Consider the following 13,204-nt stretch of genomic DNA (forward strand, 5'->3'; position numbering starts at 1 on the left):
TAGTTTTTGAAATTCTACATTCATCGATGTCGTGGATGAGAAAGCAAGGTCCGACATCTGGAAGAAGACATGTCAATTATATACGTCCTCCTTTTGTCTTTAACAATTAAGAATTTCCAAAACAATCTACAAAGTTTGATGCTACTCGTGTAACATTGAATAAGTGATTTATTCATGACAAAAACCAAAACTAAAATCTCAGCAAAACATAGCTCTTGTTTCTCAAATAGGTAACATTATTCGTAAAGAGCAAAATCTAGAGTAAATTCGTAAATTAGCGCGTATTACTATATCTTATTCAAAAGCAGCCTTATTCAAAACGACAAATAAGCCACCGGTGAGGTGAAGACTTCCAGTTACACAGACAAAGGTATTTGTTGATTCTCCGTTAATCTGGTGTACCATTTCAACAGCTTCTTCGACAGTGGGAGCTATTTTTATTGCGTCATTCATACCGGTTCGATTTTCTTTCCACCAAGATGCCAAAGTTTCTTGAACGTGCAAAGCGGGTCGTTTGTCTGTGACAGTATTGACACTCAGTAATTCTGGGTTATAAGTTTCATCCTTAAATGTAACGTTCGTAGAGAAGATTGCATGCGTAAAGGGAAGGTCCTCCCCAAAAGACTCATAGCCCCTTAGAAAAGCTTGTATTAAAGCAACTGGATCATCTCTGCTCTGCTGGTTGAATATTAATACCCTTTTTTCCGCTTCTTTAAATAGCTGTCTCTTTGAAGCCAACCAAACGCCGGTTGCTTCTAAACTCTCCTGTGTGTGCGCACCATCGAAGCACCATTGGATCCCGTCAATAGTCTCCATTTGGCATCTACCAGGCCACTGAACATCCTTTAACCCGTCAAAAACGGCAGAATCTTTATTTAAATTGATAGAGCAAGAGGGTTTAGTTTTATGGATAAATTCATTTACCATTTCCATTGCAAGTGCAGCATTGCCCAACTGATGCGCCCCCGAAAGACCAATCATTTCCGGTTTTAAGAAAAAAGGTGCTTTAATAATCTTTAATCTAGTCTTTCGTTCGTTGGCTCGCTGCTCTAGGACGGGAAGAGCTTCAGGAACCTGCAAACATGTTAATGCAGTTGCTGACTCCTTATAAATTCCTGCTTTTTGCCAAGCGATTTCTGAAATTGACTTGCCAAGCAAAGCGGTATGATCCAATCCCAAACTAGTTACCGCTGTGACAATGGGCTTCTCGATTAAGTTGGTAGAGTCATATTCACCTCCGATACCGACTTCAATAATAGCAGCATCTACGCCTTCAGAAAAGAAAACGTGCCAAGCCAATAGTGTCAAAAAACGGAAATACATAGGTTTCTCTGGATTGGTTGCTTCAGAAGCAGTAGCTTCTAGACGATCCCACATTTGGAAGAAATATTTGGTAAATAATTCTTTGGAGACAGGCTTTCCATCCAGCTGAATACGTTCACAGACTGACCGCAAATGAGGAGACGTATACATTCCAATACGTTTGGGAGCAATATCAGGATATTTCTTTTGAATCTTAGAGAGTATAGAAGATGTAAACGCGCAAGTAGATCCTTTACCTTTCGTTCCCGCAACGTGAATAACGTTTAAGCGATTCAAATCCGATGTCTATTGATACTTTGTTAAAAAATTAATTCTCCTTGAATTTGTAACAAACGAGAGTCCATTAAACCATATCTCCAAACAAAGATTCAAACGGTTTGAAGACTGTTAAAAGTTATCTGGCAAGATGAACGCAGCGTTACATATCCAGATTACTTTTTTGTCATCTGTACGCCTTCATTTTCAGATTATTTGAGTCTTCATTGTATTGCGTCCACAAATATTCAGAATTTGTACTTTGTTGATAGATACATGTTCCTTAGCTTACCTGATACCCAATCCTATTGAGATACTCTTTCATTTGAGTCATTGAGTCATCATTAGGAACTTTTCCTCTATTTCGAAGCGCCTCTAGCACTTTCGCGTTTGACTGTAAAGAGTTGAGACATTCAATAGCATCCTAAAAAGTTAGCAAATACTACAGATCTGGGATAATTTCCGTTCTTACTTCAAAGGTTCTCTGCTTCGTGCTCATGTTCGACCCACCTATCTTTAAGTTTAGGTATTTTCTAACTGTTCTTGTAGTGAGCATAGCATACATAACCTAGAGGAACGAAGGCACGATGCAGATTCTGCAACTGATTTGACATGTAAGAGATTAACTAACTAAAAATAAATGTGATTTAAAATTTTCGATTTTTAAACCGATGAAAAGGTAAATTCAATACTATTGAAGATCATGTGTTTTGTTATTCTATATTCCAGATGTGAACGGAGGGCTATAAAATGTTTATACATTCACTTTCTCTGATTTTCTTGTATCCTTCATTATACTAGACCTATCTACGTGAGAATTGTTCGTGGTAATCTGGAAAATGATGGTCATCTTCGAAAACACTGTTAAAGCATTTCCCGCATAATTTTTTCTTTGATTTTTCTATCTAATGCTATCTCATATATTGAGAAATGAATATGTATGAGACGAACCCAGTTTGAATTGACCTTCATTTCAGAAGCTGTCTTCATAAGTAATTGTGGCCGCTGTACATCAAAAGAGACCAGGTAACTTACAGACGCTCGTATCGCAATATGAGGTTAATATTACGAGTTCCATGACCTGTTTCATGAAACCAACGGGTTTCCCTTTTCGTGCTATTGAATTGAATTATAATGGATATTTCTGTTACAATAGGCGTTCCATGAAATATGCGCTTACTGAAGATCAATACCGCACAACATAAAGAATAAACTGCTTTCTATAGAAGAAAACTATGATATGAAGTTTTGTTCCTCGTCATATTGCTTTTATACCCAGGGGATACTGTTCTTTGAAACAGATATATGCTTTATTTAAACGCAGAACTATCAAAGTTATGAGTTTTTTTTTTTACAATAAGAAATATAGTAATCTTTACGTGGATTGCTTATTGTTCAGAATGACTTTTATAACTACTCTTTCAAGCTAGTGAAATCAAACGGGTCAAATATGTGCTGGCACATATGGTACTTTCGCGAGAGTTAATCCTTGTTTGACAAATTGAATCTTTTATGAAGTCTAAAAAGAGTTATCGGTAGGTCTTTGCCGCCGGTTCAATGCTTTTGGCTTCAATGAAGCAACTGCCTCCTTTTTACCCCGACAGAACCCGCCAAAAAAGGATATATTACTTCACTTTTACAGTGAATTATTTAAAGAAATATTCATTATTGCTCATAAAATACTTTCATAGGTTAATCTCATAAAGTCAGTCTTCTTTCTTAGGGAATCCCAATTTTAAATTTTCGATATTTTGTCTACGCAAAAACATAAATTTAAAACTAATATACCATACTATAAAGAGGAAAAACTAGATTTATAGAACGAACTTTTTAGTTATAGTAGATACACACCCTTAGCGCTACCACCAAGATTTATTCACTTAGATCAAATCTGGCGTTGATTTGAGCAAACCATGCTCAACTACCAATGCTTAGAAACAAAATCTTTTTGTGGAACATCTCATATTGAATTGGATGGGATTCACATTTATATTGACCCAGGAAGTGATGATAGTTTGGAGCATCCTCCAGTACCAGAACAGCCGGATTTGATTTTGTTGTCACATTCAGATCTATCTCATTTAGGAGGATTGGTATACGCATATCATAGATATGATTGGAAAAATGCTCATATATATGCAACTTTGCCTGTGATTAACATGGGCCGAATGACCATGTTGGATGCTATTAAAAGTAACTTCGTTGACGATATTACGAAAGAACAAGTTAATCAAGTTTTCGACAGTATAATTGCTTTGCGGTATTCACAACCAACTTCTTTATTAGGTACGTTTATCCTCAACATGCCCTTACTATAGTAAATACTAACGAATTAACATTAGGAACCTGTTGCGGTGTCTCAGTTACCGCTTATAATGCAGGTCATTCTTTAGGTGGTACTTTATGGAGCCTCATCAAAGAGTCGGAGAGTATTCTCTATGCTGTTGATTGGAATCATTCAAAAGATAAGCATTTAAACGGTACTGCTCTGTATACGAATGGACATATTTTAGAGGCTTTGAATCGTCCCAATACCCTAATCACAGATGCAAATAATGCTTTGGTCTCCACCCCATCTCGCAAAAAGAGGGATGAAGCATTCATTGAATCTGTTATGTCTTCCCTTTATAAAGGAGGTACCGTTCTACTTCCTGTAGATTCTTCTTCTAGAGTTTTAGAACTATGTTGCTTTTTGGATAGCCACTGGTCTTCAACACAGCCTCCTTTACCTTTTCCTATTTTCTTTTTGTCTCCTACATCTACTAAAACTATAGACTACGCAAGAAGTATGATTGAATGGATGGGAGATAACATTGTTCGTGATTTTGGTATTGATGAGAGTTTGTTGGAATTTCGCAACATACATACTATAACGGATTATTCCCAACTTTCCAGTATTGGACCTGGTCCTAAAGTAATTCTTGCTACTTCCTTAACATTGGATTGTGGATTTTCTCAGCAAGTTTTACTTAATTTTATGTCCCAAAATTCCAACGACTTAATTTTGTTTACTCAAAAGTCCAGATGTCAATCATCTTTAGCAAGGCAATTCATACGCTATTGGGAACAAGCATGTAAAAAATCGATGGACATTCCTCCCCCAGTAGGATTATATGCGGAACACAACGTTAAGGTTAAACACATGGAAGCTTTAGCAGGCGAGGAGTTGAAACATTACCAAGAGGAACAGCTACAGAAAATAAGTCGGACCGCTGAGGATAGTGCTTTGGAACTCCGAAATAAGACGATTTTGGACGAAGACTTATCTTCCTCTTCCGATGAAGAAGACGATGAAATGGGGTTGGCTCCCGAAGCTCCTGGTGCGGCTCTTGGATCAGCATTGTTTTTGTCTGGAAAGTCCTTTGATTTAAATCTTCGTGATCATTCGGTCCAGAATTTGCAAACAAAGTATAAAATGTTCCCTTATGTTGAGAAAAGAAGAAGAATTGATGAATTTGGCGAAGTGGTCAGACCAGAGGATTTTGCGACCATTAACGAACCCATGAATAATTTTGAAGTAGAAGTTTCCTCATCTGACAATATCTCTTTGGATCCAACAGGTAAAAGGAAGTGGTCGGAAATTAATGACGGAATCCATGGACAAAATGATGACGATTTTAAAGAAGATATTCCCTCAAAGGTTGTAACCGAAGATTTAATGATTAGAATATCCTGTCAAGTACAGTTCATTGATATTGAAGGATTGCATGATGGTCGTTCTTTGAAAACTATTATACCCCAAGTTAATCCTCGAAAGTTAGTGCTTATACATGCTACGGATGAAGAAAGGGAAGACATGAAACGTACATGCAGTGCTCTCAGTGCGTTTACTAAAGATGTTTACCTTCCGAAGTACGAGGAGGCCGTAAATGTTAGTATAGATGTCAACGCGTTTAGTCTCAAGCTTTCAGATGATTTAATACGGAATCTGATTTGGACAAAGGTAGGAAACTGTGAGGTTTCCCATATGTTGGCAAAGATTGAGAAGCCTTTGGATTCAGAAACCCAAGACTCAGAAGTAAACGAAGAGGATGCGAAGCGGAACGATTCTGACAAGGAGGCGGATCATCTTCCTGTCCTTAACCCGGTCACATTGCGCTCAGATTTGGCTAGAGCACCACGTGCTGCTCCTCTTTTAGTAGGAAATACTAAACTAGCTGAACTACGCAAAGCTCTTCTAGATCAAAGGATATCTGCAGAGCTTAAGGGTGAAGGTGTTCTATTATGCGGTGGGGTCGTAGCTGTAAGAAAACTTAGCGGCGGTAAAATCACCATTGAAGGAGGTTTGAGTAACCAATTTTTTGAAGTTAGAAAGATGATATACAAAATGTTGGCTATCGTTTAAGAAAAGCTGGCGAGTTATTTATATACTAGTTGATCATTTATTCATAGGATTCTTAAAGTCATATAAGCTTCATTGCCTATTTATTTTCTTTTCATTAAGTTTCTATCTTCCAAGTCTCACTTACCACCTTCTCCTCTTACTCGTTTCCAATCGTCGCTACCAGTTTGACGAGCTGGTAAAGCAGAAGTAACATCTTCTTGCTTTCTATAGCTAAGCAATTCTTCTTTTTCTCTCTTATCTTCATCTAAAAGTTTGGACCGATCATCTGCAGTTAAAGGAGAACGAAACTCCTCATTTAATGATCTTATGACATGCTCAATAACATATTCTGGACAGCGATTTCTAGGATTACCATTCTCTGGATTACGGATATAACGACTAGAGACATCACGGACACTGTCAACTAAAATTTGGTAAGCCTACTTTGTCATAAAAAGAGTGTTGATCTTACTTGAGAACCCAATGCAGTATGACATCTTCTTTCCCCATCCTAAATCGCAAGTTAGCAACATTTTCCAGATGAATGGTTTATTACCTTGCTCATAAATTAGTGGCTGATCAAATGATTCTTCACAGGAATCTACATGTACCCATCGGTTTTGTTTGAAACTATAAACTTCAGTCCAAACATGATCTTCCGCATTCCAAACCCAACGAGCTCTGGAACCCAGGGCTCGACATAAAAACGTGAAACACTAATGAAGTTAGATGGTATTCTCTTAATGCCAATGAATACATACGCATGCCCATTCTCCACATCTTCCTTTCCTTGAATGAAGAAGAGGTCGTACTTTGTTGTACCGAGGAAATCTCTGCTGATGAGAACAAGTATTACATTGGTAAACTTCGACGTTGTTACATCCCTGGAAACTTTCCTCTGCATTTGGCCTAGAAGCACCTATTAAATGTGTATCAGACTGCAAGTGAGTTAATAATTATCTGTTATATAAGCAAGTGATAATTACCTGGCAACTTTCACACTTCGGAGAATTAACCCAAGAAAAAAATTCGTGTTTAAACCAAGAAAGAAGTGATTGGATTAAATAATCTTGGTAACCCCATAATCCATTGCCATCATTTTCTCTTTTTGTAGCTTCTTCAAATAGTTTCTCTAACGGTAAGACAGACATAGCCATATCTTGTAACTCCGGGTCTTCATAAGTCCATGGCTCTTGGGACAACTGCCTGATCTGATGGTAGAATGGGAAACTTTCTGGAGGTTGGGATGCATTGCTCAAGCCTTTAGCTTTCTGCTGCATCATATTTTTAAATCGTTCAGTAATCGCTTGGAAATTCATTATGCAAGTTTAGTTTCTTATTTATCGAATCGCTTTAGTAATTGATTCTTATAATTGAAAGAAATTAGTAAAAATGAACTGTTTGAGAAAGAAATTTCTGAAAAATGTGTAGGACAACCAACAACTTAGAATGAATAACCTTTTAGTTTGTTATGAAACAACAAGGTCACTAGTCAGTCATAAATCTGCACAATGATTTCTAACTTCCTAAGCTTGGCGGTGTTTGGATCAGAAACAGCTCGTACTCTCCTCCACTACTACGAAGAGTGGAAGTGTCTTAAATCAGCTACAGCGTTCGGCTATTTCTATTCTTTATTGTAGAATTTTAAGCAAGTGAACCGAAGTCGTATTATCTTGCAGCGAAAAGTCTTATATATACTTGCAGCCATCGTAACATCAACAAAGATATATGGATAGATTATTAACGGAAGCCCATAGAAACGGGTGCAAACTAAATGAGAATGTAGAATTCATTTCTTCCGTCGATGAGTTTTCTACATACGGTAACTTCGTAGCCACCGCCAAGACTGATATTGAAGCAGATGAATTACTTATCTCTTGCCCTTTTGAGTATGCCATTACTTACGAAACTGCTATAATCTCATTACAGTCCATAAACGCCGAGTTTAAATCATTGTCACCAGAAATCGTTATGTATACCTTTTTGGCTTTGGAAAGACTCAAAGCTTCGGATAGTAAATGGGCTGCATACATTGAATATCTTCCTAAAAGTTTCGATACTCCCACATATTTTAATGACGAGGACAAACAATTCCTAAAAGCCACAAATATCGAGTTTGCTCTACAAGATAGACTACATAATTGGCGACATGCTTACGAAGATGTCTTAAAATTGGGATCGTTCTCTGAAAACCAATTCACGCTGGATCTTTTTATTTGGGCAGCAACTGTGTTTACATCTAGATGCTTCTCTTCAACCTTGATTAACTCTAGTATCAGTAAAGAAGACGCAACTCCTATTCTTCTTCCGCTGATCGATAGTTTGAATCACAAGGCTATGCAGCCAATTCTTTGGAAGACAGATGTTCGCGATACTATGTCAATTCAATTAGTCTCTCAAAACACTACTTCTAGAGGTCAACAGATCTTTAATAATTACGGACCTAAGGGAAATGAAGAATTGCTTCTAGGATACGGATTTTGTTTGAAAAACAATGCGTTTGACACTGTTGCGCTTAGAGTATCCGTTCACCCCGATTTACCATATAGACAGGAAAAAACATTGGTTTTGCAACAAGACAACGCTTTTGAGTTGAATAATTTGATCTTTTTCCTCCAAAAAGATGCAGATTTCTCCGCATTTGAGAAAGTACTGCAATGTCTTACTGTGGTTAGTGCCTCATCATTAGAATTAAAACGTATCATGGCTCATCAAGCTTTGTTTGGTTTATCTTCTTATAGCTCGAGTCTGCGTGGCAAAATCAAGTCATTTGAGATTTTGCTTATGTACATTAATTCTCGTCTGCAACTGCTTATAGAGAATAATCCGGAAAAAACTCCAGTCAACATACGCCAGCAATATGCTAGTGTTTACAGAGAAGGCCAAATTAAAATCTTGGAGCAATCTTTAAACCAAGTAAAAAATTTCATGGAAGTAGAACTGAAGAAGGTATATCACCCACTTCCTCATTTATTGCAATACCTTGTCCTGAACTCCATTTCTATTTTTCTGCTCCAGCATCCCAACTTTGCCCCCCTTTCGAAAGTAATCACGGAGCTGTATGGTACGACGGATGCCGAGTCTATTGCTTCTAGTGAAGAGCAGGATAATGTCGTGCTTTTAATGTGTTTATATTGTTTGTCTGCTCAAGAAGCACTTCCTTTTTCGATAGAGATGCTTCAGGAAGGATATCCTGCTTCAAGCACGGAGGAGGGTGATGAAGTCTTTGAAATATTTGACGAAATGATATTTCAAAAATATCCAGACGTTTTTGGCAATAAAAAAATCTTTAATAAAGAAAATATGTCATGGGCATTGCAATTAATAAATGAGGAATCTATAGATTTTTCTGGATTTACATTTGTTGTTGTTCATGCTTAAGTAAAACGAAATCAATATTTAGGGGTAAACTAAAAAATGAAGGATTTTTTTTTTTTTTTTTTTTTGGAAAAAAAAGGGAATGTACAGAACACTTGTATACGGAGCGTTCAGATATGTATGCATAGAATCATTACAGCTTAATAAATAAAACTTAGACTATCTTAGGTAGAACCCGTTTGGACAAATTTGTAAGGCCATTTGTCGGCTCGAGCAGCTTTTACCCACTCACGTAAAGAATCATGAAGCTTTTTATGAAACTTTTGACTGAATAGTGAGTTAGAAAAGAATAACAATCTTCAAGACATACCTGCTTTTTCGAAATCTCAATGCCATAATTCTCTCTAATCCACTAAATTGTAATTCAAGACGCTTTTGCATCCGATCTTTTTTATCTAATGAAGCTAATAAATCATTAGATAGTTGAATGTGCGAGGCAACGTAACTAGTTGCTTCTGTCTCGATGCCCTCAATAAACCCAAGTGGAGGATCATAGAATTCGTTCAGATCAGACTCCAAGTCAATGATATTCCCGTCATGATTCCAAACCCAAAATACGTTCTTTGCAATATATTCTAATTCAATTATCCATCTTCTGTATGGTCGTTTCACGCGGGCTTCCTTTATAAAATCAACTTCTTCAGTTTCTTCTTCTGAGTCTTCGAAAAAGGAAAATACTTTTTTAGCACCGATTTCTCTATTAGTATGTGCCTTAAGGTATAAATTAATTATTTGAATGATGACTTCTCGAGTAGCGAAGTCAGAAGGCTGCTTCTTGGAAAACAGAAGTTGGACAAGTTGCTGGACATGATAAGAGGACCGTAATAAGCATTCTAAGCCAAACTATGGTATATCGTTAGTATTAAAAAATCGATAACTCTCTACAACGAGTGTCGGGGCTCTTACATGGACTGTGCACATAGCTTTGAGGCAAAGAAGAAATTGATCTAAAAGGATATCATGTAAGTTTTCTCTCCATTCAATTCTTGAAATCTTTTCTATCATGGAGAGTATAACACCGAATCCTCCATAATGGATAAAACATGTAACCCACCTAAATAAGTTAGTAATACAGAAATCGTAAGGGAAAAATAAAATCAGCTACCAGCATGTAAGAGAAATAACAATTTAAAATAAAGTGATACATCTCATTCGCGCTTTACGGGGCTTAAGTTGTTCAACTTACAAGATCTGTTCTTTTCGAAGTAAAAGAGCCAACTTATGTATTATAGTTTCATCCATAGAATCAATTGAAGTATTAACGATATAAGAAATAAAATCAATCGGTTCGCTGTACGACGTCTTCTTTTTCTTCCACGATAATATCCGACTCCGTTTATGTTTGTTTCTTTCATTCAGACTATTGAGAATTTCCAGCTTTATATTATCATTCAAGGATAATAGACCTCTGGAAGCTTCTGAAGAAAGTACCTGAGCTTTAATTAAATTCTCAAAGCATTGAGGATTCGATTCCTCCGAAGTCGTGAAAGACGTTTGCGACAATGAGCTAGATTCCTGTCTAGGTAATAGTATATTGTTTGAATTTCCATCAAATTCTTCAGAAGTGGAACCAAAAAGTCTTCTAAACGATCGTAAAGTATTCATTGTCTAGCACTCGATCAATAGAAGTGCAGAGCTCTGTTTCAAATTCACAAAACAAAAAGAGCGGTTCTAACACACCTTATAACGTGTTTGATTCACCGAAACATTAAAAACTGTCAAAGAAAAGATTAAGTAAAAACCGAGGTTAGCCCACATGCCTTCATTTGTCACATTTGTAAGAGAGGGCTGGTATGCTAACAATAGAGAGATTAATTAATTTTGGTTTACCTAAATTAAACATAAAGAAAAAGATTAACCTCTATATATTTTCGCGTATTATAAATAAATATATAGATGCATTTTAGCTTGGAACCCGTTTAAAAAAGTGTCTTCGAATAGACTTACTTCAGTTCTGATGCTTTTCATATCCAAAAACGCTAATATATTAAAATTTATAACTCATGCTAGCTCCGATATTGATTCCATATAGATTACTATATACTTTTGGTCGCTTAAAACGAAAAGGATTCATTAATTCTCTGTATTCTCGTAAAGCCAAGAAGGCAGATTAAGTGAGACTAAAAGTATTTTAGCTCGATAATCAGAAAGTAAGATATATTGTTCTAGAAATCGCATAGTCAGTCATTCATTCATAAACATTTGTTTTTTCCTCGCAAAGAACATAAATCGTATAGCAACATAAACTCATCATCAAAGAATTCGAAAAAGAACCAAGAGAAATGTAAAAGAGTTATTCAAGTAAAAAGAGAGGGAAAAGTAGCAAGTAACGACTATAGAGTGCAGTAACTCTGAATAGACATGGAATACAGATTACAGTATGCGGGTTGAAAAATAAGTGTATACAGAGAATTGAAATAAATGAAACAATTTATTCGATTTTTCTAATATTTGTTCTCCATCTTTCAACCATTGAACAAGAGCTTTCTGTCTTTCTATGAAGATGTTTTCGTTCAAAAGAACTTGCGTACTGTCACAACATGGGAACGACTGGCATAGAAATTTTTGCTGCTCTAAATGATTTTACAGATGGTAAGAAAGAAAGCTTTGAATTTTTGATTTACTAATTATAGCCATTGTTTCCATTCCAGAGTCAGTGTGCAGTAACTTTACGTATTTAAAAGAAATTGATGCCCGGTCTCGAGGTACGCGTCTTTAGCGGAAAACAAGATTATATTTGGCTAATTAAAACAAGAATTAAAAACAAAAGTAACAGAGGGGATCGACTCCATCTTAAGTGATGGGAAAAGAGGAAGCAATCCCATAAATAATCGCTGCTTACAGCTAGAGAATGATATCAAAGAAATGATTCCTTTTTCAGACTCAAAAATATGTCTAGCCACAGAAGCAATGGGAAATATCAACCAGTGTATTGATAGACTAGATGCCGATTTCGAATACGTGGAGCTTGAAATTCCACAACAGTTACGTTTAGGATATCCGGACGGACGAGCTTTATTTAACCATCCTAATAACAATCAAAGGATAGAAGGAAAGAGAGAGACGAGAAGGAATCAACCTCAACAGCATCATACGGATCATCAACATCAAACTCACCATACATCTTATCCAGGACAGCATATTGAAGAACGGTCTTCTGCGCATCATGGAAATGACCATAATGATTCTCACCATGCTATTTATAACACTCCCAGCAAGCGGAGAAAAACCACTGCACAGAGGAAATCATCCTCGCCTCTCCATAGAACAAAACCAAATGTCGTTACTGTTGTCGAGCGAAGACCCGGGCGACGAGGAACTAGGTATGTATTCATTTCTTTTTTCAAATTAGTGAACATTAGCAGAGGGTCAGCAGTACTAACGTGGATAAAGACAAACAACAGACGACCCTTCGACGAAACCAAATATCCTAGAACCGGAGGAATTGAACGAAGGCGAGCAACTATATTGTTATTGCCAACAAGTTTCCTATGGACAGATGATTGGGTGTGATAATGAAAACTGTAAGCGTGAATGGTTTCATTTACCTTGCGTTGGTCTCGTAGAGCCACCAAAAGGCATTTGGTATTGTACAGAATGCCGAGAAAGCATGAACCTTGAATCTTGAAAAAAGATCAACTCAATACTTGACTTATTTATTGAATGGGATATTTTTGTACTTTATTTGCGCATGTTGTTTATAGTATAAAGGTTTCCTACATCGGCAAGGCTCGTTCTATGGTACTATAATCATGGACAAGGCACATTCGCGCCTCATACTCTTTTGCGAATTTTATTGTTATGATAATATCATTGTCTGAGAGATTAAACTTTGTAATGAAACTAGCAAGCTTAAATGCGAAAGATCATAGAATGTTTGTCGCTGATTTAAGAAAATGAAACTTAAGAAGTAAATGATGTACG

At 36.7% G+C, this 13,204-nt stretch overlaps 6 protein-coding genes across 6 annotated transcripts; 3 read left to right on the plus strand and 3 right to left on the minus strand.

Moving 5' to 3' along the window:
* Positions 1-196: 196 nt before the first annotated feature.
* On the minus strand, positions 197-2,307 carry SOCG_03467 (folylpolyglutamate synthase). Its single transcript, XM_013161955.1, has 3 exons — positions 2,051-2,307; positions 1,871-2,002; positions 197-1,608 (listed from the first exon to the last, which is right to left on the minus strand). The coding sequence occupies exons 1-3, from the start codon at positions 2,141-2,143 to the stop codon at positions 295-297; spliced, it is 1,539 nt and encodes a 512-aa protein (XP_013017409.1). The 5' UTR covers positions 2,144-2,307; the 3' UTR covers positions 197-294.
* A 1,045-nt stretch (positions 2,308-3,352) lies between these two features.
* Positions 3,353-7,369, plus strand: SOCG_03468 (cleavage factor two Cft2/polyadenylation factor CPSF-73). The gene is made up of 2 exons (XM_013161956.1): positions 3,353-3,864; positions 3,921-7,369. The coding sequence occupies exons 1-2, from the start codon at positions 3,492-3,494 to the stop codon at positions 5,921-5,923; spliced, it is 2,376 nt and encodes a 791-aa protein (XP_013017410.1). The 5' UTR covers positions 3,353-3,491; the 3' UTR covers positions 5,924-7,369.
* SOCG_03469 (peptide N-glycanase) lies at positions 5,961-7,912 on the minus strand. Its single transcript, XM_013161957.1, has 5 exons — positions 6,889-7,912; positions 6,664-6,840; positions 6,459-6,618; positions 6,375-6,413; positions 5,961-6,326 (listed from the first exon to the last, which is right to left on the minus strand). The coding sequence occupies exons 1-5, from the start codon at positions 7,219-7,221 to the stop codon at positions 6,040-6,042; spliced, it is 996 nt and encodes a 331-aa protein (XP_013017411.1). The 5' UTR covers positions 7,222-7,912; the 3' UTR covers positions 5,961-6,039.
* SOCG_03470 (lysine methyltransferase) lies at positions 7,362-9,481 on the plus strand. The gene has a single exon (XM_013161958.1). The coding sequence runs from the start codon at positions 7,631-7,633 to the stop codon at positions 9,281-9,283; it is 1,653 nt and encodes a 550-aa protein (XP_013017412.1). The 5' UTR covers positions 7,362-7,630; the 3' UTR covers positions 9,284-9,481.
* Positions 9,277-11,849, minus strand: SOCG_03471 (GTPase binding protein Rid1). Its single transcript, XM_013161959.1, has 4 exons — positions 10,467-11,849; positions 10,187-10,334; positions 9,591-10,123; positions 9,277-9,547 (listed from the first exon to the last, which is right to left on the minus strand). Exons 1-4 carry the CDS (start codon positions 10,883-10,885, stop codon positions 9,445-9,447), a joined length of 1,203 nt encoding a protein of 400 aa, XP_013017413.1. The 5' UTR covers positions 10,886-11,849; the 3' UTR covers positions 9,277-9,444.
* SOCG_03472 (ING family Png2) lies at positions 11,504-12,908 on the plus strand (the record flags this gene model as incomplete). The annotated part of the gene is made up of 4 exons (XM_013161960.1): positions 11,504-11,872; positions 11,914-11,985; positions 12,036-12,603; positions 12,674-12,908. The coding sequence occupies exons 1-4, from the start codon at positions 11,821-11,823 to the stop codon at positions 12,906-12,908; spliced, it is 927 nt and encodes a 308-aa protein (XP_013017414.1). The 5' UTR covers positions 11,504-11,820.
* Between the last annotated feature and the right edge of the window lie 296 nt (positions 12,909-13,204).

The sequence above is a fragment of the Schizosaccharomyces octosporus genome, assembly GCF_000150505.1.
Source record: "Schizosaccharomyces octosporus yFS286 unplaced genomic scaffold supercont6.1, whole genome shotgun sequence".
NCBI lineage: Eukaryota > Fungi > Ascomycota > Schizosaccharomycetes > Schizosaccharomycetales > Schizosaccharomycetaceae > Schizosaccharomyces > Schizosaccharomyces octosporus.